We start from the raw sequence: 23,630 nt of genomic DNA, 5'->3' as shown, positions 1-23,630 counted from the left end.
ACCCACCTTGTGATACATAACGGTCATTTACCATCCTTTCTCCATTACCACAATGTACATGCCTGTATTCCTGTCCTGGGGCACCCACATGGCGCCCCTAGTGGACACAGTTGTCACTGCACCACATACCTCCCACCACTCTTTAAACTTGTGGGGTTGAACACATGACATCACCCAGGGGACTCTGGACCGGGCACCGATGTCACCTTGCCCTACGAGTAGAGAGGACCATCTCAGTCTGTTTTGGGCTTCATACGGCATCCTATTTACGTTAGGCCTCCCCGGCCCCAGCGGTCAGTATATCGGTCTTGGGCTTTGGTCTTCCCATCAAAGACCGTCTGCGTCACTAGACCCTGCTTTGTCTCCACATTTTTGCAGTGCGCTCCGTCACCCAACCTCTCTCTCACTAGCCAGCTTCCCCAGTAGGTACAGTCAGAAGTCTCACTTATTGTCACGTCAACAGTCGGGCCTGAATCTGACCCATTTAGCATGTCACAGGAGCTAATGTCTCAGTCTCGTACTGCCAGAAGAACTGCCACTTGTAGATTTGCGACTTTCACGTTTTGCTGAAGGTCTTTGGCCACCTGCCACCTCATTAATTGGGGTGCACCTTCTGGTCCTTAAACTCCGGGATGCAAACTGCCTCCATCTGATGTTCCGCATCTCTTTATTAATCTGCAGTCGGTCCAGCCTCATCTGCTCTATCTCCTGCAGGTGTGTCACTCGATACTCCAGGAGCATCCGAAAGTTCCTAAGGCTTTCCATGGAGCCAACCACAATGATGGGAATCATGCCCTCTTCACCAGATACCTGGACTTCACCACCAGGATGGATCCTCACCCTCGCCACACTGGAGATATCCAGTACTGGAAATACGTCTTCCCCTAAGCCCAGCCGATTCTTAGCTTCCTTCGCCCGCTCTAGACGTCGAGCTGCTTTCACATTACTCCACCTGAACATCTGTTTAGCGTGGAGACATTTCAGATGCATATCCGACAGAACAGCCACCCTCTTCTCTGTGACTTCCATTTCTGCCAGTATCACCAACTGGTTCGTCTCTGGGACCCAGTTCACACTATAGGCTTTTACTGCTTTTTTAAAGGCCTCATGCACACCCGCACTGGCACATGCTTCTCGCAAATCTTCGGATACCTCTATTATACACTTGAACAGCGGAGTCTCCCCTTCTTTGGTCAGCCTCTCCAGTTCACTCTCATTCATTGCGATCAGATCGGGCGAGCATGTCAGTTCGACTTCCCAGTCATCCATGGATTTCTGGAGCTGGGCATTCGTCTCCTTCCCTATCATGAGCTCTCTACGAACTTTTTCTCGCTCCTCTGCCAGACAGCGACGCTCATCCTCTCTCCGGGGAAGCTCCTGCTGACACTTCTCTTGGGCTTCTCTGAGCACCTCCATATCTTTTACTATCGCTTCGTTAACAATTTGACACTCTGACAGGTGACCTCTGAGCTCAGAGACTTCCTTCTTCAGCTCATCTACTCTGTGCTCAGCTGCTTGTTTTAGGACCCTTTCTCGTTCAACATGCTCTTTTACAGTCTCTTTAAAACAACTCTATCTCCTGGCCCTGTTCTCTTTTGGCCAGCACGTGTCACACCATTACTTGAATTATATTTTCAAAAGGGTACCACTTGGTCAGCTCCTTTTTGCCCTTTACGTCTCTGGCGACGGGAGGAAGACTTGTCACTTAGACCTGAGTCAGTCTTACTGCACTCCTTTCCACTGTCGTCACCGTCTGAATGGGAGTCCCACCACCCGATCGGTCATCCTGTAACAAGCGGTCCCCAATTCTAACGGTGTTGGACCCCACTCCCGGAGCTTCCCCGTCTTCAACGGTCACACATTTTGGGTTGCCTACCAGCGTCATCCTGCCTTCACTTTGTGAAGCGCTGTCATTATCATTCACCTTGTGGTACTCGTCAGGTGACATCATGTCCGTACGTTGGGCAGACTCACAATTTCTCTCGGTCACCCGGAACTTTGGACTATTGACTTTAGATGGCGCTATCTCCTCCTTTGAGCCACCCCACACCAACAATTTCCCATGCATCTTCAAATAACACAAAGTCATGGCACCCCTCTCAAAGGGATACGCTACGCTGGGTGGTAGACTGCCACCTTGGCACTCAACCCTTTTGGACATCGCAATTATCACTCTGACCACAGTGACCCCATGGTTGCAGCAAACCTTGACCTTTTTGTCGGTCAGACAGAAAACGAAAGGAGCTCCTGTCAGAGTCACCTAAGTCCAGCCACCCAGAGACTCCTTCACGGTGTAGCATCACGGTACAGACCTGCGGCCTGTCGTCAGCCGGAAAGTCAATGCCGCACTCAGAAAAAGTCAGACACAAACACCGCTGTTCCTCAGACATGTCCACTGAGGTAACCAGTGCTGCCCCTTTTGAAAACTCCACGCCTTTTTGGGTCACTATCCCCTTTTTGGACTCAGCCTCCCCCTGGGACTCCACCCCTTTTTGGGTTACCACCCCGGTTTAGGTCACCGCTCCCTTTCGGGATTTCCCCATGTCCCCTCTACAGGCCTTATTAGGCCCGAGTTCACACAATAGAGTTTGTTTTCGGGCTTGTACTGGCACTTTAAGCATGACACCACAACAGCTCCCGGTGGCACGCTCACAGCTCCTGCTGTCACCAATCACCGGCACCTCCGGCTGCCGCTCACAAGCAGCTGCTGGGGTCACTGCAGCTCCTGCTGCGCTGTCTTCGTGGACCCGCTGATCCACAGCAATCTTTGTAACCCCACCGAGTTACCGTTAGACGCTTGTCACCTTCGTGACCCCAGTGAGCCACCGCAAGCTGCCTTCAGCTTTATAGGAAAGAGAAATTAAAAAAAAAAAAAAAAAAAAACCACCATACACAGTCTCTCACTGACCCTGATCAGTACAACACGGGCTCCTGTCCGTTACCTGCTGGTGTCGGCCACACAGGTTCCCGGGTACCTCTTATCCACAGAAACACCCTATGGCGACTTCTCATACAGTCTTTCCCTGACCCCGGTCAGCATACCACAGACTCCTATCTGTTACCTGTTGGCCACACAGATTCCCGGATACCTCTTCTCAGAATCATAGAATCGCAGACCAATGTCTGTCCAGCATCTGTTTGAAAACTTCTATTGAAGGAGAACTCGCCACCTCTCGTGGCAGCCTGTTCCACTCATTGATCACGCTGTCAAAAAGTATTTTCTAATATCTAATCTGTGTCTCCTGCCATTCAGTTTCATCCCATTGCTTCTAGTCTTTCCTTGTGCAAAAGAGAATAAAGACGATCCTTCTGCAATGTGACAGCCCTTGAGATATTTGTAGACAGCTATTAAGTCTCCTCTCAGTCTTCTCTTCTGCAAGCTAAACATTCCCAAATCCTGCAACCTTTCCTCATAAGACAGGGTTTGCAGACCGGTCACCATTCTGGTCGCTCTTTTCTGAACTTGCTCCAGTTTGTTAATGTCTCTTTTAAAATGTGGCGTCCAAAACTGGACACAGTATTCCAGATGAGGTCTGATCAAAGAGGAGTAGAGGGCAATAATGACTCCACGTGATCTAGACTGTATGCTTCTGTTAATACATCCTAGAATTGCATTTGCCTTTTTTGCTGCTGCATCACACTGTTGACTCATTCAGTCTGTGATCTATTAGTATACCCAAGTCTTTTTCACATGTGCTGTTGCTTAGCCCTATTCCTCCCATTCTGTATATGCTTTTTTCATTTTTATAGCCCAGATGTAGTACTTTGCATTTTTCCCTGTTAAAAACCATTCTGTTAGTTGCTGCCCACTGCTTCAGTTTATTTATACCTTTTTGACTCCTCTCTCTTTCTCTCTTCTCTAGTATTAGCTATCCCTCCTAGCTTTGTGTCACCAGCAAATTTAATCAGTTTACCCTCAATTCCTTCATCTAAATCGTTGATAAAGATGTTCAACAATACAGGGCCCAGGACAGAGCCCTGTGGTACCCCACTTGAGACATTCTTCCAACTGGATGTGCAGCCATTTACGACCACTCTTTGGGTCCGATCACTAAGCCAGTTATGAATCCACCTAACAGTTGCCTTGTCCATTCCATACTTAGTCATTTTTTCAATAAGGATTGTGTGAGATACAGTACTTTGTCAAATGCTTTGCTGAAGTCAAGATATACTATATCTACAGCATTTCCCTGATCCACCCAGTGATTCTGTCATAGAAGGAAATTAAGTTAGTCTGACATGACTTATTAGTTACAAACCCATGCTGACTCTGTTTAATCACTTCATTCTTATCCAGGTACTTACAGTACATACATGTTGTTTAATAATTTGTTCAAAGATCTTTCCTGGTATAGAAGTCAGACTCACCGGCCTATAGTTGCCTGGGTCCACCTTCTCCCCTTTTTGAAGATATGAACAGGAGAAGTCCCAGAAGACTGGAGAAGAGCAAATGTTGTTCCTAAGGGGGATGGGTGTTTACAGAGATCTGGGAGCCATATTTAAAACGAGGCAGATTTGACATCATGTTGGTCACATCACACCAGAATCAGGACAAGCCTTTGTTACATCAGGCCTTCTGATGAGCCCTAATGGGTGAAACGCGTCGAGGCGTATAATTCTCTATGGCTGGTGGCAGTTAACCAGATGAGTACCATCATTCTCGTGGCAGCAATATGCAGCACTCTTTATCATATCTGTTATATGTGGCTGTTTTTCTTTCCTGATCATCAGTTGTGGGGTTACACACCGTGTCAGGATATGTTGGTATCTGTGCCACTACAATACAGAGTATAGATTGGATCATAGGCTGCAGTAAACCTGCTAATTATATCTATATGTGTGCAAACCACATTTTTTTTTTCTTGCTATGAACGTGTTGTATTTCGGGTCCTTCCTTGACCTCATTGCAGTTATAAGTTGGTTTAGCATTGGTACTCACGTGTGTCATTAACAATTGGCATAAAAAAGCAGTATCTATTGCAGCGGTTTTTTTAACACAGTCCGCATGCTTAGAAAAAACTTCCATTTTATACACGTGGTTAATGATGGGGTTATAACTTCTTTTGGGCATCATCATGCAGCATTTTTTGTTACATTTGAAATGTGGCATTGTTGGGCTTTTTGTTGCTATTGAAAAGAGTGTGAACATACACTGCATGCTTAGAAAACACTGATTTAACCAACATTAGGTTTTTCCTATAGTGACCACATCTGAGTTGGCTCTAGTAGTTTTCTGACCCCCTTTTTTTCATCTATGCCAACTATTAGTTGGCAGTGTAAGCAGTAACTAATTTCTGTAGCAACTTTTGAAATTTAGTATGCATGTTAAGAGACTATAGTCTATTTTGGCAAATCAAGGGCCCAAACCCCTGGAGTATTGTTATCCTTTGACCACGTTGTGAAATTACTGTATGTCAATAGTCACCAATTGCCTATTGTGTTCTTTTTGTTTTTAATTGGGGTCTAGGGTCCTCTTAGATATACAGTTGTGGCCAAAAGTATTGACACCCCTGCAATTCTGTCAGATAATACTCAGTTTCTTCCTGAAAATGATTGCAAACACAAATTCTTTGGTATTATCTTCATTTAATTTGTCTTAAATGAAAAAACACAAAAAGAATTGTCCTAAAGCCAAATTGGATATAATTCCACACCAAACATAAAAAAAAGGGTGGACAAAAGTATTGGCACTGTTCGAAAAATCATGTGATGCTTCTCTAATTTGTGTAATTAACAGCACCTGTAACTTACCTGTGGCACCTAACAGGTGTTGGCAATAACTAAATCACACTTGCAGCCAGTTGACATGGATTAAAGTTGACTCCACCTCTGTCCTGTGTCCTTGTGTGTACCACATTGAGCATAGAGAAAAGAAAGAAGACCAAAGAACTGTCTGAGGACTTGAGAAACCAAATTGTGAGGAAGCATGAGCAATCTCAAGGCTACAAGTCCATCTCCAAAGACCTGAATGTTCCTGTGTCTACCATGCGCAGTGTCATCAAGAAGTTTAGAGCCCATGGCACTGTGGCTAACCTCCCTAGATGTGGACGGAAAAGAAAAATTGACAAGAGATTTCAACGCAAGATTATCCAACATCCGCACAAAGAACCTTGACTAACATGCAAACAAGTTCAAGCTGCCCTGCAGTCCCAGGGTACAACAGTGTAAACCCGTACTAACCGTCGGCGTCTGAATGAAAAGGGACTGTATGGTAGGAGACCCAGGAAGACCCCACTTCTTACCCCGAGACATAAAAAAGCCAGGCTGGAGTTTGCCAAAACTTACCTGAAAAAGCCTAAAAGGTTTTGGAAGAATGTTCTCTGGTCAGATGAGACAAAAGTAGAGCTTTTTGGGCAAAGGCATCAACAGAGTTTACAGGAGAAAAAAAAAAAAAAAAGAGGCATTCAAAGAAAAGAACACGGTCCCTACAGTCAAACATGGCAGAGGTTCCCTGATGTTTTGTGGTTGCTTTGCTGCCTCTGGCACTGGACTGCTTGACCGTGTGCATGGCATTATGAAGTCAGAAGACTACCAACAAATTTTGCAGCATAATGTAGGGCCCAGTGTGAGAAAGCTGGGTCTCCCTCAGAGGTCATGGGTCTTCCAGCAGGAGAATGACCCAAAACACACTTCAAAAAGCACTAGAAAATGGTTTGAGAGAAAGCACTGGAGACTTCTAAGGTGGCCAGCAATGAGTCCAGACCTGAATCCCATAGAACACCTGTGGAGAGATCTAAAAATGGCAGTTTGGAGAAGGCACCCTTCAAATATCAGGGACCTGGAGCAGTTTCCCAAAGAAGAAAGGTCTAAAATTCCAGCAGAGCATTGTAAGAAACTCATTGATGGTTACCGAAAGCGGTTGGTCGCAGTTATTTTGGCTAAAGGTTGTGCAACCAAGTATTAGGCTGAGGGTGCCAATACTTTTGTCTGGCCCATTTTTGGAGTTTTGTGTGAAATGATCAATGTTTTGCTTTATTCTCTTTTGTGTTTTTTCATTTAAGACAAATTAAATGAAGATAGTAATACCAAAGAATGTGTTTGCAATCATTTTCAGGAAGAAACTGAGTATTACCTGACAGAATTGCAGAGGTGTCAATACTTTTGGCCACAACTGTAGGATCGTCTATGTCTATTGCTAGGGGTTCCTTTAGGAGATCGGGTAGAAGGGTTCCCCTAGTGGCTGTAGGGTGTTACAGGGCTCCCAAGGTCAGCCATCGTGGAGCGGGAGCACCACAACGTTCCCCCTAGGGTGCCACCCTCCGCAGCCAGGAAGGTGACAGACTAGTTGACGTAAGAGGGATTTCTAGCTTACCCATTTTATTGGTAATTTTGGAACACGTTTGTTTTTGTTTGTGCACGTTTTTTTTTTGTGTGAATCATTGTATATGGTTTTTAATCAATAAAGATAATTTTTAGGGAGATATATATATATATATAAAAAATTTAACATGGGACTTCTCCTGTTCTCCACAAATTTTCATTCATTTAGGTTAGCTAAGTGTTTCCTCACTATCTTTCTGTTTATAGATATCCTGGATTCTTCTATTCCCTTTATAGGACAGTGAAGAACAGTTAATGTTACATTTCCTTTCTGAGAGAAAACAGATGTGACTTACCCTGGTCACCTTATATGGTCCGCAGCCACACCCACAGCATCACATGGCTTTGACCTCATTGCAGGTCCTTCACAACCACACACACACAGGCTTTACTTGACACACGCCCCTGGGTGGGTTTGTAGGTGACTGGTCCCACCCGTCTGACCAGCCACCTGGAAGCTCTTCCCTGACACACTGTAACAGAAACCTCAGCAGTATATGTACTGATTAAGAGCGATTCCAGCTTCCATCACAAGGCCACCCACCTTGTGATACATAACGGTCATTCACCATCCTTTCTCCATTCATCCTATTTCCGTTACCACAATGTACATGCCTGTCCTGGGACACACACACGGCGCCCCCTAGCGGACACAGTGGTCACTGCACCACTATAATATTATATATATATATATATATATATATATATATATATATATATATATATATATATATATATATATATATATATATATATATATATATATATATATATACACACACTCACTGGCCACTTTATTAGGTACACCATGCTAGTAACGGGTTGGACCCCCTTTTGCCTTCAGAACTGCCTCAATTCTTCGTGGCAGAGATTCAACAAGGTGCTGGAAGCATTCCTCAGAGATTTTGGACCATATTGACATGATGGCATCACACAGTTGGCACAGATTTGTCGGCTGCACATCCCTGATGCGAATCTCCCGTTCCACCACATCCCAAAGATGCTCTATTGGATTGAGATCTGGTGACTGAGGAGGCCATTTGAGTACAGTGAACTCATTGTCATGTTCAAGAAACCAATCTGAGATGAATCGAGCTTTATGACATGGCGCATTATCCTGCTGAAAGTAGCCATCAGATGCCTGTTCTTAGCTGAGAGGAGTGGTACCCAGTGTGGTCTTCTGCTGCTGTAGCCCATCTGCCTCAAAGTTCGACGCACTGTGCGTTCAGAGATGCTCTTCTGCCTACCTTGGTTGTAACGGGTGGCAATTTGAGTCACTGTTGCCTTTCTATCAGCTCGAACCAGTCTGCCCATTCTCCTCTGACCTCTGGCATCAACAAGGCATTTCCGGCCACAGAACTGCCGCTCACTGGATTTTTTTTCTTTTTCGGACCATTCTCTGTAAACCCTAGAGATGGTTGTGCGTGAAAATCCCAGTAGATCAGCAGTTTCTGAAATACTCAGACCAGCCCTTCTGGCACCAACAATCATGCCACGTTCAAAGGCACTCAAATCACCTTTCTTCCCCATACTGATGCTCGGTTTGAACTGCAGGAGATTGTCTTGACCATGTCTACATGCCTAAATGCACTGAGTTGCCGCCATGGGATTGGCTGATTAGAAATTAAGTCTTAACACACAGTTGGACAGGTGTACCTAATAAAGTGGCCAGTGAGTGTATGTATATATATATATATATATATATATAAATAAAATATTATAGTGGTGCAGTATATATATATATACACACATATATATATATATATATATATATATATATATACACACACATATATATATATATATATATATATACACACATATATATATATATATATATATATATATATATATACACACACACGGGTTGGACAAAATATTGGAAACACCTAACATTTTGGCATCATAATCTTCAAACATGTTATAAACATGCAAACCGTGACATATGGTAATGTTTTGTAGTTGATTATTTGTGATATGTGTATGTAAATTAACTGTTTGTTTTACAGAGTTGTAAGAACATTGATGAGAACCTGATACCAATGGAAGACCTCTCGGATATTCAAAGAGGCCAAATTGTTGGTGCACGTATGGCAGGCACTAGTGTAACAGAAAGTGCCCGAATGCGTGGCGTGTCAAGAGGTACTGTCTCCAAAGTAATGACTGCGTTTGAAAGAGAAGGAAAAACGTCTGCAGCAAAGCACAGGTCCGGCCGAAAGTCGAAGTTGACTGAGAGAGACCGTCGGACTCTAAAGCGAATTGTGAGAGAGGATCGCAAGACCACGGCTCCGAAAATCACTGCTGAGCTCAAATGAACACCTACAGAACCCAGTTTCCACGAAAACTGTTCGTCGGGAGCTGCACAAATCTGGATTCCACGGAAGAGCTGCAATTCGAAAACCGCTGCTCTCAATGACAAATGTTTCCAAGCGTTTAGAGTGGTGTAGAAAGCTCCAGAATTGGTCCCTCGAGCAGTGGAAACATGTGATAATTCTCAGACGAATCACCTATTACCGACCTCCGGCCGAGTGTACATTTGGAGAGTGCTGAAAGAAGCATTCCATCCAGACTGCCTTCTCCCAAACGTAAAACATGGCAGAGGTTCTGTGATGATCTGGGGTGCAATTTTGTGGAGATCCGCCGGGCCAATGATATCCCTTCATGGAAGAATTAACAGCCGCGATTATTTAGGCATTTTGGGCGACCAAGTGCATCCTATGGTTCAAGCACTGTTCCCGGAGGGGAACGCCATCTTTCAGGATTATAATGCACCAATTCATAAAGCTAGAATCGTTAAAGCATGGCACGAGGAACATTCTAATGAAGTTGAGCATCTCATCTGGCCCCCACAATCCCCAGACCTCAACATTAATCAGCATTTATGGGCGATTTTAGAGATTCAAGTTAGACGTCGATTTCCGCCGCCATCGTCGCTCAAAGAACTGGAGGGTGTTTTAGCTGAAGAATGGGCTACAATCCCTTTGGAAACAATTCACACCATGTATGAATCCATACCTCAGAGAATTAAGGCTGTAATCGCCGCAAAAGCTGGACCTACACCATATTAAACTAACTTTTGTTGATGTTTCCAGGTGTTTCCATTATTTTGTCCAACGCGTGTGTGTATATATTGTGATAAAACACTCCGGGATCGCCTTTGCTGGGGTCAAAGGTCACGTGCGTTCAACATGAAACTCAGGCGCAGAGCTGGGATTCGGGTATAACTGACACTGGGTCAGGTTTATTAACGGTGAAAGCAATGCATAAAGAAATAAAACATAAAACAAATCCTTGCCTGTCCGGCACTAACTAAACAATGGACAACCTAACTACCAACTGGCGGGCTTCTCCCGTCCAGCCAAACCACAGTTGCAGTGGGCACTGCTTTCACTCACTTGTGTCTCTCACACAGACAGACTCTCGGTGTTCCCAGGCTGAGACACTCACACAACCACCTGGCATGCTTTTATATCCACCTCCCATTATTCATTAGCAAGCAGGTGCGATACTGACCAGACTAGGCCACATAGGAAAGGAATCTGGGCGAGATATACCTGCCCTCAACCACTATTCCCACATGATTCTCACATATCCCCCCCCTCTGCTCAGACCACTCCGGTCGAGCAATGACACCCGCCAAACAGTGCACTCGGGACAGGGCATCTGCATTTCCCATCTGTACCCCTGGGCGGTGCTCCACCGTAAAAGTGTAGGCCTGCAGGGCAAGGAACCACCGGGTCACCCGGCTATTCCGTTCCTTGTTCAAGTGCATCCACTTGAGAGGGGCATGGTCAGTGATCAGCCTGAACTTTCGGCCCACCAGGTAATATTTGAGGGCCTCTAAAGCCCACTTAATGGCAAGGCACTCTTTTTCTACGACTGCATACCTTTGCTCGTGTTTATTCAGCTTCCTGCTGAGATAGAGGACTGGGTGTTCCACTCCGTCCCTCACTTGTGAGAGTACGGCCCCGATACCGGTATCAGAGGCATCCGTTTGTACCACAAACTCGCTGCGGAAGTCCGGAGTCACCAGTACGGGCTGAGAGCAAAGTGCCCGTTTTAGGCTATGGAAGGCTTCTTCAGCCGCTAAACTCCATTTAATCATGACGGAGTCTTTCCCTTTTGTAAGATCCGTCAGGGGGGTAGCGATGGCTGCAAAATTGGGTATGAACCGGCGATAATAGCCGGCGATCCCCAGGAAGGCTTGCACCTGCTTCTTGACAGGTTGTGGCCAGTCCTGAACCGCCTGAATCTTAACAACCTGGGGTTTAACAACACCCCTCCCAATTACATACCCCAAATACCGGGCTTTTCCTAACCGATCTATTAACTCGTCGACCCGGGGCATAGGATAGGCATCAAATTTTGAGACCGCATTCAGTTTCCTGAAGTCATTGCAGAACCGGATGGTGCCGTCCGGTTTAGGAATTAGCACAATCGGGCTGGACAAAGCACTGTGCGATTCCTCAATGACACCTAACTCTAACATTGCCTTCACTTCTCGGGAAACGGCTTCACGGCGCGCTTCCGGGATTCGGTAGGGCTTTACGTGAACTGTGACACCAGGTTGCGTTACGATGTCATGTTTCATTAGCATAGTCTGCCCGGGTTTTTCTGAGAAAAACTTTTGGTAGTGAAGTAGAAACTGCCTGACCTCAGTCTTTTGCCGCTCCGAGAGAGTCTCTGCAACCCGTACCTCCGGTACGGTATGCGAGCAGACAGGACGGGCCAGCTCCGCTGACAAGGCAGACCGATCTTTCCAGGGTTTTATCAGATTTACATGATAAATCTGTTCAGGTTTCCGTTTACCTGCCTGGTATACTTTGTAGTTTACTTCACCAATTCTTTCCTTAATCTCAAAGGGGCCCTGCCACTTTGCCAGGAACTTACTGTCCACCGTGGGGACCAGGACCAACACCCTATCTCCGGGTGCAAACGTACGGATCTTGGCGCCCCTATCATAGATTCTTTTTTGGGCTCCTTGAGCCTGCATCATGTGTTCTTTGACGATAGGCATAACAGCCGCAATACGGTCCTGCATTTGTGTGACATGATCTATCACCGTTTTAAACGGAGTGACCTGACCCTCCCAGGTTTCTTTTGCAACGTCTAACAGTCCGCGAGGACGTCGGGCGTACAATAACTCGAAAGGCGAGAATCCCGTGGAAGACTGGGGTACTTCCCTGATGGCAAAAAGCAAATACGGAAGCAAATAGACAAGGATGGGAAGAACTGGGACTATCACCTTTCTCAGCATCTGCTTCAGAGTTTTATTGAACCGTTCGACCAACCCGTCTGTTTGAGGGTGATACACGGATGTGCGCAACGATTCGATTTGTAACAATCGGCAGAGCTCCTTCATTACCCTGGACATAAAGGGGGTCCCCTGGTCGGTGAGTATCTGTTTTGGTATACCGACCCGACTAAACACATGCACCAGTTCCTTGGCAAACGTCTTGGTGGCCGTGTTACGCAAAGGGATGGCCTCCGGGTAACGAGTGGCATAATCCAAGATGACCAGGATATGTTGGTGTCCACGTGCAGACCGTGGAAGGGGCCCAACTAAATCCATCCCAATCCTCTCAAACGAGACTTCAATAATAGGTAGGGGTACCAAAGGGCTACAGAACCGGGGCTTAGGTGCAGAGGCTTGGCAGTCAGGACAAGACTCACAATATACTCGAATATCGTGATGCATGCCTGGCCAAACAAAACAGTGTAATATCCTTTCGGTGGTTTTCTGGACTCACAGGTGACCTCCCATCACATGTCCGTGGGCCAGGTCCAGCACCTGCCGCCGCTAGGGTTTTGGCACGACTAATAGTTGCACCGTATCTTCCCCCTTTTTCTTTATCTGATAGAGTAAATCATTCTCCAGAACCATGTAAGGATATGCCAGCCTAGAGCCAGGTTCTACGGGTACCCCATTTATCACTTTTACATTTGTCCTAGCCTGAGAAAGGGTAGGATCCTTTATTTGCTCGCTTTGGAAGTCATCTTTCTGAACTTCTAAATCCGGCAAACGGGGAGGTGGACGGCTGTCGGCCTCCTCCTCTTCCCCGGTCTCCTCCGTATCACCCGCCATGACTGAAAACGGGAACTGCAGGTCATTTCCCGCAGACTCTTCCCCCGAGTCTTCCAGGGAGACCTCTTCCAGGGGTTCGGGACCCACACGCGCCCTGGGAGAAGAATCATCTACACTATTACCCGAGGGCATCAACTGATTCTCCCACAATTGCCAGAAGTGGGGAAAATCCCGGCCCAGGATAACATCATGCAATAACGCCGGGACGAGTCCCACTTTATGTTGCACAGACCCATAGGAAGTAGTAATGCATATGACCGTGGTGAGCTACGAACAGGTGTCTCCATGCACACACGTTACAGAAAATTTGTCTGATGGTCCAGTCGGGGCTGACACCAGACTGGCCTTCACCAGAGTCACCACACTTCCTGAGTCTAACAATGCCACCACATTTTTTCCATCAACAGTTAAATCACACAAGTGTTTTTCCACCGCCTTTTGACCAGCATTCACACTCACTACCCGTGCAACCATAGACATGCGGTTTTTAGAGTCTGTGACGTCGCACTGCATGGGTTCAGTAGTGAGCGGACAGTTCGTAGCAATATGTTCCATCTCTTGGCAGCGGAAACACCTAACGGGCCCCTTGCTTAGACCATAGTTTGTTACTCTCGGCCTCGCAGTGCGGGCAGTCCCGTTTTCCTCCCCCACTGTCTTAGGGATTTTTCCATCTCCCCTACTCCCTGGAACAGTCTTACCGGTTCCACGTGGAGACGATGAAGAACTAGGTGGGGTAGCGTCGTCTCGGAGTCCTTCCGCCACGGAGTAACGTTCAACCAGATCTACCAGTTGATCTGCCGTCGTAGGATTTCCATGGCTTACCCACTTCCTCAGGGCTGGCGGTAGAGCTCCCAGGTACTTGTCCATGACGACTCTCTGGATTATCTCTGGCGCTGTCAACACCTCGGGTTGTAGCCACTTCTTCGTCACGTGGATCAGGTCGAACATCTGTGACCGCGGTGGTTTATCCAGCTGATAAGTCCATTGATGCACTCTCTGTGCACGGACAGCGGTCGTCACTCCCAGCCGAGCCGAGATCTCGGCTTTCAATTTGTCAAAGTCCTGCGCGGCTTCAGGCTCTAAGTCATAATAAGCCTTTTGGGCCTCACCGGAAAGAAACGGGGCAATCAGGCCGGCCCATCGTGCCTTCGGCCATTTTTCTCGCACCGCCGTCCGTTCAAACGTGGTCAGGTATGCCTCGACGTCATCTTCGGTCGTCATTTTCTGCCAGTACCGACTCACGTGAATCACTCTCGACTCGGCTTCCAGGTTAAGCTCAGGTAAGCTTGCCAAGCGCTGCGCCACCTGCTGGAGAAGCGAACGATCGGTAACTGTCATGTCCACCAACTCCTTCAGCTGGGCCATCATCACCCGATTAGCTTCTTGCTGGACGGCGGTGGACTGTACCAGCGCTTTCACCACGTCCTCCATGCTCATGCTTGCAACGTGATGCCCGCGTTCTCCACCACAATGTGATAAAACACTCCGGGATCGCCTTTGCTCCCCAGGTTTATTAACAGTGAAAGCAATGCATAAAGAAATAAAACATAAAACAAATCCTTGCCTGTCCAGCACTAACTAAACAATGGACAACCTAACTACTAACTGGCGGGCTTCTCCCGTCCAGCCAAACCACAGTTGCAGTGGGCACTGCTTTCACTCACTTGTGTCTCTCACACAGACAGACTCTCGGCGTTCCCAGGCTGAGACACTCACACAACCACCTGGCATGCTTTTATATCCACATCCCATTATTCATTAGCAAGCAGGTGCGATACTGACCAGACTAGGCCACATAGGAAAGGAATCTGGGCGAGATATACCTGCCCTCAACCACTATTCCCACATGATTCTCACTATATATATATATATATATATATATATATATATATATATATATATATACACATACATATACACACACACACACACACACACACTAGAAATGCGGAATTTTCAGCGAAATTAATGAGCATGCTGAGTTTTTTTTTCGCGGAAAAAAACTCATCAATATGCACAAAAAGTGTGGAATTCATTAAAATGAATGGGATGCTTTTAAGCATTTTATTTGGTAGAACCGCGAAAAAAACGAATACGTGTGAACATACCCTAATGGATCACAATTCTATGCATGCGGTAATAGCAATTGTATATTTTTTTACCTTTTTTTTCACCCTCTCTAATTTTTAATGGGGGAAAAGGCAGTATTTTTTAAACAGTTGTTAGCGCCGCTAGGGAGCATGAACCTACAATTCTCTTATTGCTTGTACTATATACACACCCAATACTGCAACATTGCTATACATAGTAAAAGTGACGGTATGCTTTGAAGCACAGCCAAATACTGGGTTGGTTTCAGTGAAGCTTCATGATGGGAGGCATGAAGTCTTCAGCAGTTCCCCGGCTGTCTTAGCAACCCATCAGCACTCCGTAATCATGCATAGAATGACAACGGTATATAAAAGGCTAGCTAGCCAAACCCAGAGACATACAGGACGCTTTTAGTAAATGCTGGTCCTCCCTACTACAGTTGGGCGAATTTGTTCGGATTCGGTTCCGAATACCATCGGCAGCGGATACTGTTTTTGCAATATTCGTCGAACACAGTATAGTCCTATTCAGTAGGTCTATCAGCTGTGTATCCACCAGACTTCTGCACAACACAACTGATGGTCCCAACCTCATTTATAAGGCAAGAAATCCCACTTATTATACCTGACAGGGCACACCTGTGAAGTGAAAACCATTTCCGGTGACTAGCTCTTGAAGCTCATCAAGAGAATGCCAAGAGTGTGCAAAGCAAAAATCAAAGCAAAAGGTGGCTACTTTGAAGAACCTAGAATACAAGACATATTTTCAGTTGTTTCACACTTTTTTGTTAATTATATAATTCCACATGTGTTAATTCATAGTTTTGATGCCTTAAAAGTGAATCTACAATTTTCATAGTCATGAAAAGAAAACTCTTTGAATGAGGTGTGTCCAAACTTTTGGTCTGTACTGTATGCATGTGTATAGTGTATGTATGTGTGTGGGTTTAAGTGCGTATGTGCGTGCGTATTGCGAGCGCGTGTATGTATATATGTATGCACACCATATACTACAGAATACAAAACGTTATAGGTCCCTTAATATGGTCACACAATCCAATTCTGTTTATTTTAATAAATTTAATCACTAAAAACACACCTAAAAATGTTTGGCACTGGCATAATGGCACTATCACAGAGAATAATAATGCCAGATCATTTTTACCACACAATGAATGCCAAATCCCCTCCAACCCTCCAAAAATAATGACAGAATTATGTTTTCTTCTTTCAAGATTTCACTCTGTTTGCAATTTTTTTTTACCCGTTTTTCAGTATTTTCTTTATCTGATAAAGTGATTGGTGTTTTTCTAAACCACAACTCGTCCAACAAAATACAAGCTCTAATACAGATGAGTCAGTGGGAAAAAAAAAAAAATAACTCTGGGGCGGTATGGTGGGAGGGAACAAAACAAATAAATTGCAAAAACTGGCCGTGGCAGGAAGAGGTTAAAGGACTGACACCTAGAGATAATTTGTCTTGCAAATTTGGCAGTGTAAGGATTAAGCTGAGGTTTCTATTCCAGATCCTGCAGAATGCAGACATTTATGAAATAGTAAGTATCACTACATCCACAATGCGCAGTAACTCCGGAGCGTCCTGGCCGAGGCTCACTCACACGTGGGGGTCCCATACAAGCAGAATATTGTAGGGCAGGCCATGGCGATGGAACCGGGCTGTATAAGGGACATCTTGGTGATCCAGAACACTCCCCGTCTCTAAGGAGATGGATGCTGGACATGTAGCGCTAGTTATAGAGGATTCAAAAGAGCCTCATTTACCAGATAAAAGAAACGCGCCAGAAACAAAACACAGAATTTCCTTAATTGCACGCTTCCTTTTGAAGATTACTACACTTTGATTTCAGAGTCGGCTCCAGAAAAATTCCTCTAATGTCAGAGAAAGGCACATGAATACTCATTCTCGTGAGATCCAGCATCATCGGCAGTATCCCAGGACCGAGGGAGACATAGGAGCAGCAGTGCGGGACAGAAGAAGGTCACCAGAGTTCCAATGAGCCTCATGCTGCTACATTTAATTACACCGCCATTAACATCCCTAAAATCAATGCACACCAAGCGCCTCGTAAGGTCATGTGCTAGGGCATTACAGCAATAGCCTGGGGCTCGTGAATAACCCGGCGATATTACCGCTGTACTGGGCAGGGTCAGCTTCTATTCACAGGACGGTGCAGCGCAGAGGCGAGTAGGTGGCCACAGCAAGACTCAGCAGTAATGGGACACACCGTAGCCCGCACTGCACTAATGAGGCATGACGTGCAAGAGTAATTACGGTACATACAGCTCTCCCTCTCCTCCAATAAAACTGGAAGTGCTTCTACACAAGGTCACAAATGCATCAGGCCTTATTCCCACCAAGGTAATAAGTAGTTGGCCATCTGCACACAGGGCAGATGCCTGCTATTTCCTGGGTGTATCACAGCTACGACCACAGTGTAACCTCACTGGCTGGCAAGGGTGCATTTTCAATGCAAATTTCCCAGTTTGCAATGCAACAAAATCTGCAATGTCGCGTGTGCACATAACTTTTGGCTAAAATTTGACAGCCCCTCCATCACTGAAGGTGAAAATAATTGTTTAGGATTAGAAAAGCATGACTATTCTCCTGACAGCGCCACAACTGTCTACAGGCTGCATCTGGTATTGCAGCTAAGCTCCACTGTGGCGGATGGGGCAAAGCTGCAATACTGCACAGTACCTGTATACAGGTATGGAGCAGTTTTTTTTTTCGTTATTTTTTCAGGAAGCATAGTTACTGGGAATAGCAGAAAGAACTGGCCAGCTTATCCATCATGTCAGGTCTTAATACGTTATTGTCAGAACCAAATAGTGGTTTTCTAGTCCTTCGTAGAACTTCCCAGGATGCAGGCTGTTTCTCTTATGTATTATGCAAGTTAAAAGAGGATTTCGAAAACAAAAATCAACACAAACCTGGACCAACGGTAATCTGAGGTCCAGCATCAAATTCTCCCAGTGACCAGCAGATACCATGGGGGGCACTGCAGCCGTAGCCCTTTATTTAAAGGGCTGACTATGTAAAACATGAACAGATCCGCTCCAGCACAGCTAATAGATCTTTCCCATTTCTGGTAAAGTGGGTACTGGAACAGGGCACATGGAAAGGGGCAGATGTGGGAGAAAAAAAATCACTAGTTTAGTATTAAAGTACAAGGTTTAACTACAACCATACAAAACATGTCCCAGAATACATCGAAGGACAAGTGCGACACTTCCCGTCTCTGCTGTTCAATGGACAGCACAATAAAAACAAGGCTACACAGAAGACCGGGTAAGGGGTGTCCAGATTATTCCACCTTATTCCTGTGAAGGCTGACTGAGAGTCTAGAGGAAGAAAACACTGATGCCGATCCCCGGAGAGGCCCAGGAAGCCGGTCATAAAAGCTAATCACCAATAACCGAGGTCAATCATCTAACACATCACTCAGAAGGAAAGAGAATAGGGAGTACCTGTAAACATAGCATGGAAGTAAGGACTGCACGCAGCCAGGACCACCTTGTGAGCGGCTATCTCCACATCTTCCGCTACAATCGTCACATCACATAGCAGGTTCTGACTGTGAAGAATAAGGACAGGAAACAGTAAGAAATACTAGATCAATAGATTTCATACACATCTACATATGATACATATTAAAAGAGTTACCAACATGGGTGTGGAAAAGACATGGATGGTGATCGCATAATGACTGACCAAACTGCCAAGAACACAAGAAGCTTTGTAATGATCTCACAGAAGCAGATGGCGCAGTAGCGTCGATCAAGGGGAAGAAATATGCCATGAAAGGGGTTAGTGTGTGCTGGACACGAGCAGCCCACCGCCACACGCAGGGTATGGGCACTCAGGCTGCATTCACACATACAGTTTTAGCAACATTTTATTGAGCCAAGGCAAGGAGTGGCTCCAAAAACAAGGGAATGTGTAAACTCTAGTATCACTGCTGCGCTTGGCTCCATAAACTAATGAATGGGTCCACACAACGGGTTTTTTTTCACGCAGCTAAAAGTTATGTCCTGGCCATTCTTCATCGTTCACTCGGAAGGCGCTCTGTATTTTACAATACAAGTTCATGAGAGGGCTTGAGAGACGTCCGGATGTCTTTTTGAGTATTCACTTAAAGATATAGCTAGAGATTTCTTTATTGTTTAATGGAGTTAAAAAATAAAAGCACTGGGAAAACATAACCCTCCCAAAAAAAAAAAAAAAAAAACTAAATGCTTAAAAAGACAGGCAGGCTCAAAAAAAAACAAAAAAAAAAAAAAAAAAACAAAGCAAGTGTCCCAAAAGCCACAAAAAAACGCTGACAATTCCTGAAGTCTCCCGCTTGGAAAACTCAGCGGGTTTGCCTAAATTTACCCTTCGAGGATCACACAAAAACTTTTTGTTCTTTTTTCTTATGTAGATTTTACTGGATGCGAAACATGTGTCAGCTACATGTGTATTCCTCCCTTCCCAGGCTAGAAGCTTCTGCCCCCAGCTGTCCACTTTCCCTCCGCTGGTTATTAAAATATCGGGGGAACCCGACGCCATTTTTTTTCTTCAAGCTATTTAATTATTAGCTAAATACATGAACATTAAACTACACAGGTACTAATTATATATGTGAATGACATCTATGCTATGTATATATCTATTCTATCCTTACGGGCAACGCTGTGAATTTACTGTACTCGGCCGACAAAATGACAGGTTTTCTAGGAGAAGGGTGTGGAAAAGTCAGGCAGCACGCGCATAGTCCGTGTGCCGTTCATTTTTTTTTCCTTGCACCCATTGCATTGGCGATTGCGATCCGAAATTTGCATCCATGCTGCAATTTTTTCTTTCAGTCTGATCTTGAGCCGATCCAAGCTGGTGGGAAAAAAAATTTGCAGATGGGCACAGAATCATTGATTAACATTTCAGTTTTTGAATTTTCACAAAAATTTAAAATAACCAATAAATTTCGTTCAACTTCACAATTGTGTCCCACTTGTAAACTTTTGGTGAAGAATCAACAACATTTGGTATCTTGATGTTTGAAGCATGATATGTGGGAAAAGGTTGAAAAGTTCCAGGGGGCCGATTACTTTCGCAAGACACTGTACACGTGCAACATGTTAAGTGTACGGGTATGTTCACACATAGCATATTTGCAGTGTTTTTTTCTGCACCAAAAACCTGAGTGGTGGCAGGGAAAGCGCTACTTACAACATGCATTTTTGATACTGCAAAAATTCTGAAAGAATCGATGTTACAATGATGTTTCTTAGCAAAAACTCAGCAGGGATCAAACTAAGCAAAGATTCAGAATGCATAGAAGCAGCAACTATGCCACATGTGAACATACTAATGAACAGGTTTATTACTGCAGAAAGCAGCTTTTTTTTCCTACCTCACTTCTGCACGGTTCATTTCTCCTGCGGATTAAATGTTAATAACTAGAGTTGAGCGAAACGGGTCGAAAAAATTCAAAAGTCGCCGACTTTTGTCAAAGTCGGGTTTCATGAAACGAAACCCGACCCTAGGATGAGGTCGGCCACGAGGTCGGCGACTTACGCGCCAAAGTCGCGTTTCAAAAGTTTGTTTTGCGCTCTTTTTCAGCCAATCAGGATCCACGGACACTGTGGGCAACGTGATGACATAGGCACGGGTCACCACCATCTTTCAGAAGGGCATGTAAGAGATTGGCTTGCTTTGGTGGGCGTCACAGGGGGTATAAAAGGGCGTGCACGCCGACCACCATCTTACTTCTGCCGATCTTAGTATAGGGAGAGGTTGCTGCTGATTCTGTAGGGAGAGCGTTAGGCAGGGAAGAAGACAAAAAAACTGCTTCTGCTGCTAGCGATTTGGCCTGCACAACACACCAGTCACTGTGTGTGCAGTGCAAGGGGAGGCTATATAGTGGTGTATCAGTGGTGTTGGTGGGCTGCCTTCTAAGGCTTCCTGACATTCCTGCATTGCTGTTTACCCACTGCTCCGCAAACTGCTTTTTTAAAAGCAATCCAATCTCCCTTATCCTCTAGTCACTTTTGTCACAGCTGTGCCATCGAACCTGTCACATAGCGCTCAGATATTCATTGGGCCTCACACAATCCAAAAGTGTCCATCCAGTGTCCAAAATTGTGTGCAGAGAATCAAAATCTCCCTTATCCTCTAGTCACTTTGGTCACAGCTGTGCCATCGAGCCTGTCACACAGCGCTCAGATATCAGTGGGCCTCACACAATCCAAAAGTGTCCAGTGTCCAAAAGTGTGTGCAGAGATTCAAAATCTCCCTTATCCTCTAGTCACTTTGGTCACAGCTGTGCCATCGAGCCTGTCACATAGCGCTCAGATATCAGTGGGCCTCACACAAACCAAAAAAGTGTCCATCCAGTGTCCAAAAGTGTGTGCAGAGATTCAAAATCTCCCTTATCCTCTAGTCACTTTGGATTATCAAGTGAAATGGTGAATTACCCAGGCCAAGATGAATCTGACATGGAGTGCACTGATGCACAGCCGCTGATGGATGATTCTGCTGGTACATTCACTCAGAGCACTACATTGTCCTCACAGTGTACAGAGCCAGATTCTGACCCTGATGAGACTCAGGTGCCCCTTCCCGCACACTATACCACCATACACGGTGACACAGAGGAAGGTGCACATGACATAGAAGAGGAGGTGATGGATGACCCAGTTGTTGACCCAGATTGGCATCCATTGGGGGAAGAGGGTGCTGCTTCCAATAGCTCAGATGAGGAGCATCCACAGCAGACATCGACATCGCAACAGCTATTATCTGGCAGGCCCGGAGCACTCCAAAGACAGGTTCCAAACATCAAAAGAGTTGCTGGACAGCTTGTCCAGAGGGTCAAAAGATCACAGCGTGCTAGGCCGCAAAATGTCTGCCAAAGTAGGAAGAGTGCAGTGTGGCACTTTTTTGACCAAAATCCTCATGATCAGGCCAAGGTTATCTGTAAGAAGTGCGCAAAGACCTTTAGCCGAGGGAAAAATCTGAAAAATTTGAATACCAGTTGCATGCTTAGACATTTAACCAGCATGCACTTGCAAGCGTGGACACAACACCAAACCTCAAGTGCCACATGTGCAACTGATCACAACGAAGGTAGTCAGCAACGCTACATCGTTTCCCCCACTGTAAGCCCACCGGTTAGCACAGCAGCAAATGTTGAGGTGTCGTTGCAAGACCACAGCAGTCAGGGAATCCCACTGTTATATCAACGAAAGACTGATTCTAGGCCATCAGAAAGAACACCAACTCCATCACCATCATCAACCCTCTCTGTCCGCCCTGTCCACCGCTACTTCCACCATATGCAGCTCTCAAGTCCAGCTCACCCTTCCAGACACTATGAGTAGGTCAAGAAAGTACTCAGTCTCTCATCCGCGTACACTGGGTTTGAACGCCCACATTGCCAAACTAATCTCGTTTGAGATGATGCCCTTTCGGTTGGTGGAAAGCACAGCTTTCCGCGAACTCATGGCCTATGCAGTACCACGCTATGACCTACCCAGTCGCCACTTCTTCTCTCACAAAGCCATCCCAGCCCTCCACCATCATGTGAAAGACCGCATTGTCCATGCACTCAAGCAGTCAGTGAGCGGAAAGGTGCACCTCACAACTGATGCATGGTCCAGTCGGCATGGCCAGGGCCATTACGTGTCCATCACTGCGCACTGGGTTAATGTGGTGGATGCAGGGTCCACAGGGGACAGCGGTGGTGGGACAGTGCTGCCTAGCCCACGGTATAGGAAACAGTTGGCTGTAGGCGTTCGACCCTCCTCCTCCTCCAGAAGCGAAAGCTCGTCCACAGAGCGCAGTCGTACGAGCACTCCATCTGCAGCTTCCACTGTTGCACACGATGTGTCCCCCTATCGAGCAGCTAGTGGAAAGCGTCAGCAGGCTGTGTTGCAGATGATGTGTTTGGGCGACAGACACACCGCCGAGGTGCTGGCCGAGTACTTGAAGCGACAAACTGAGTCATGGCTGGGCAGTGTACATCTTGAGGCAGGCAAGGTAGTTAGTGATAACGGCCGTAATTTTGTGGCAGCCATAGCCCTTTCAAAACTCAGCCACATACCTTGCTTGGCTCACACCTTGAACCTGGTGGTGC

General features: G+C 45.8%; 1 protein-coding gene across 2 annotated transcripts in view; it reads right to left on the bottom strand.

Annotated features, from left to right (window-relative positions):
- The window catches only part of KLHL2 (kelch like family member 2), a 199,934-nt gene that overhangs the window by 139,411 nt on the left and 36,893 nt on the right, over positions 1-23,630 (bottom strand). For both annotated transcript variants that reach the window (XM_073576986.1, XM_073576996.1), the window contains exon 3: positions 18,985-19,091. In XM_073576986.1, the coding sequence (XP_073433087.1) occupies positions 18,985-19,091 (107 nt within the window). The remainder of the gene's footprint in view (positions 1-18,984; positions 19,092-23,630) is intronic.

This window comes from Dendrobates tinctorius, unplaced genomic scaffold, assembly GCF_039654945.1.
Source record: "Dendrobates tinctorius isolate UK_male_01 unplaced genomic scaffold, ASM3965494v1 ptg000008l, whole genome shotgun sequence".
Taxonomy (NCBI): Eukaryota; Metazoa; Chordata; class Amphibia; order Anura; family Dendrobatidae; genus Dendrobates; species Dendrobates tinctorius.
Note: the sequence above shows the minus strand (reverse complement) of the source record. Positions and strands in the feature narration are given on the sequence as shown.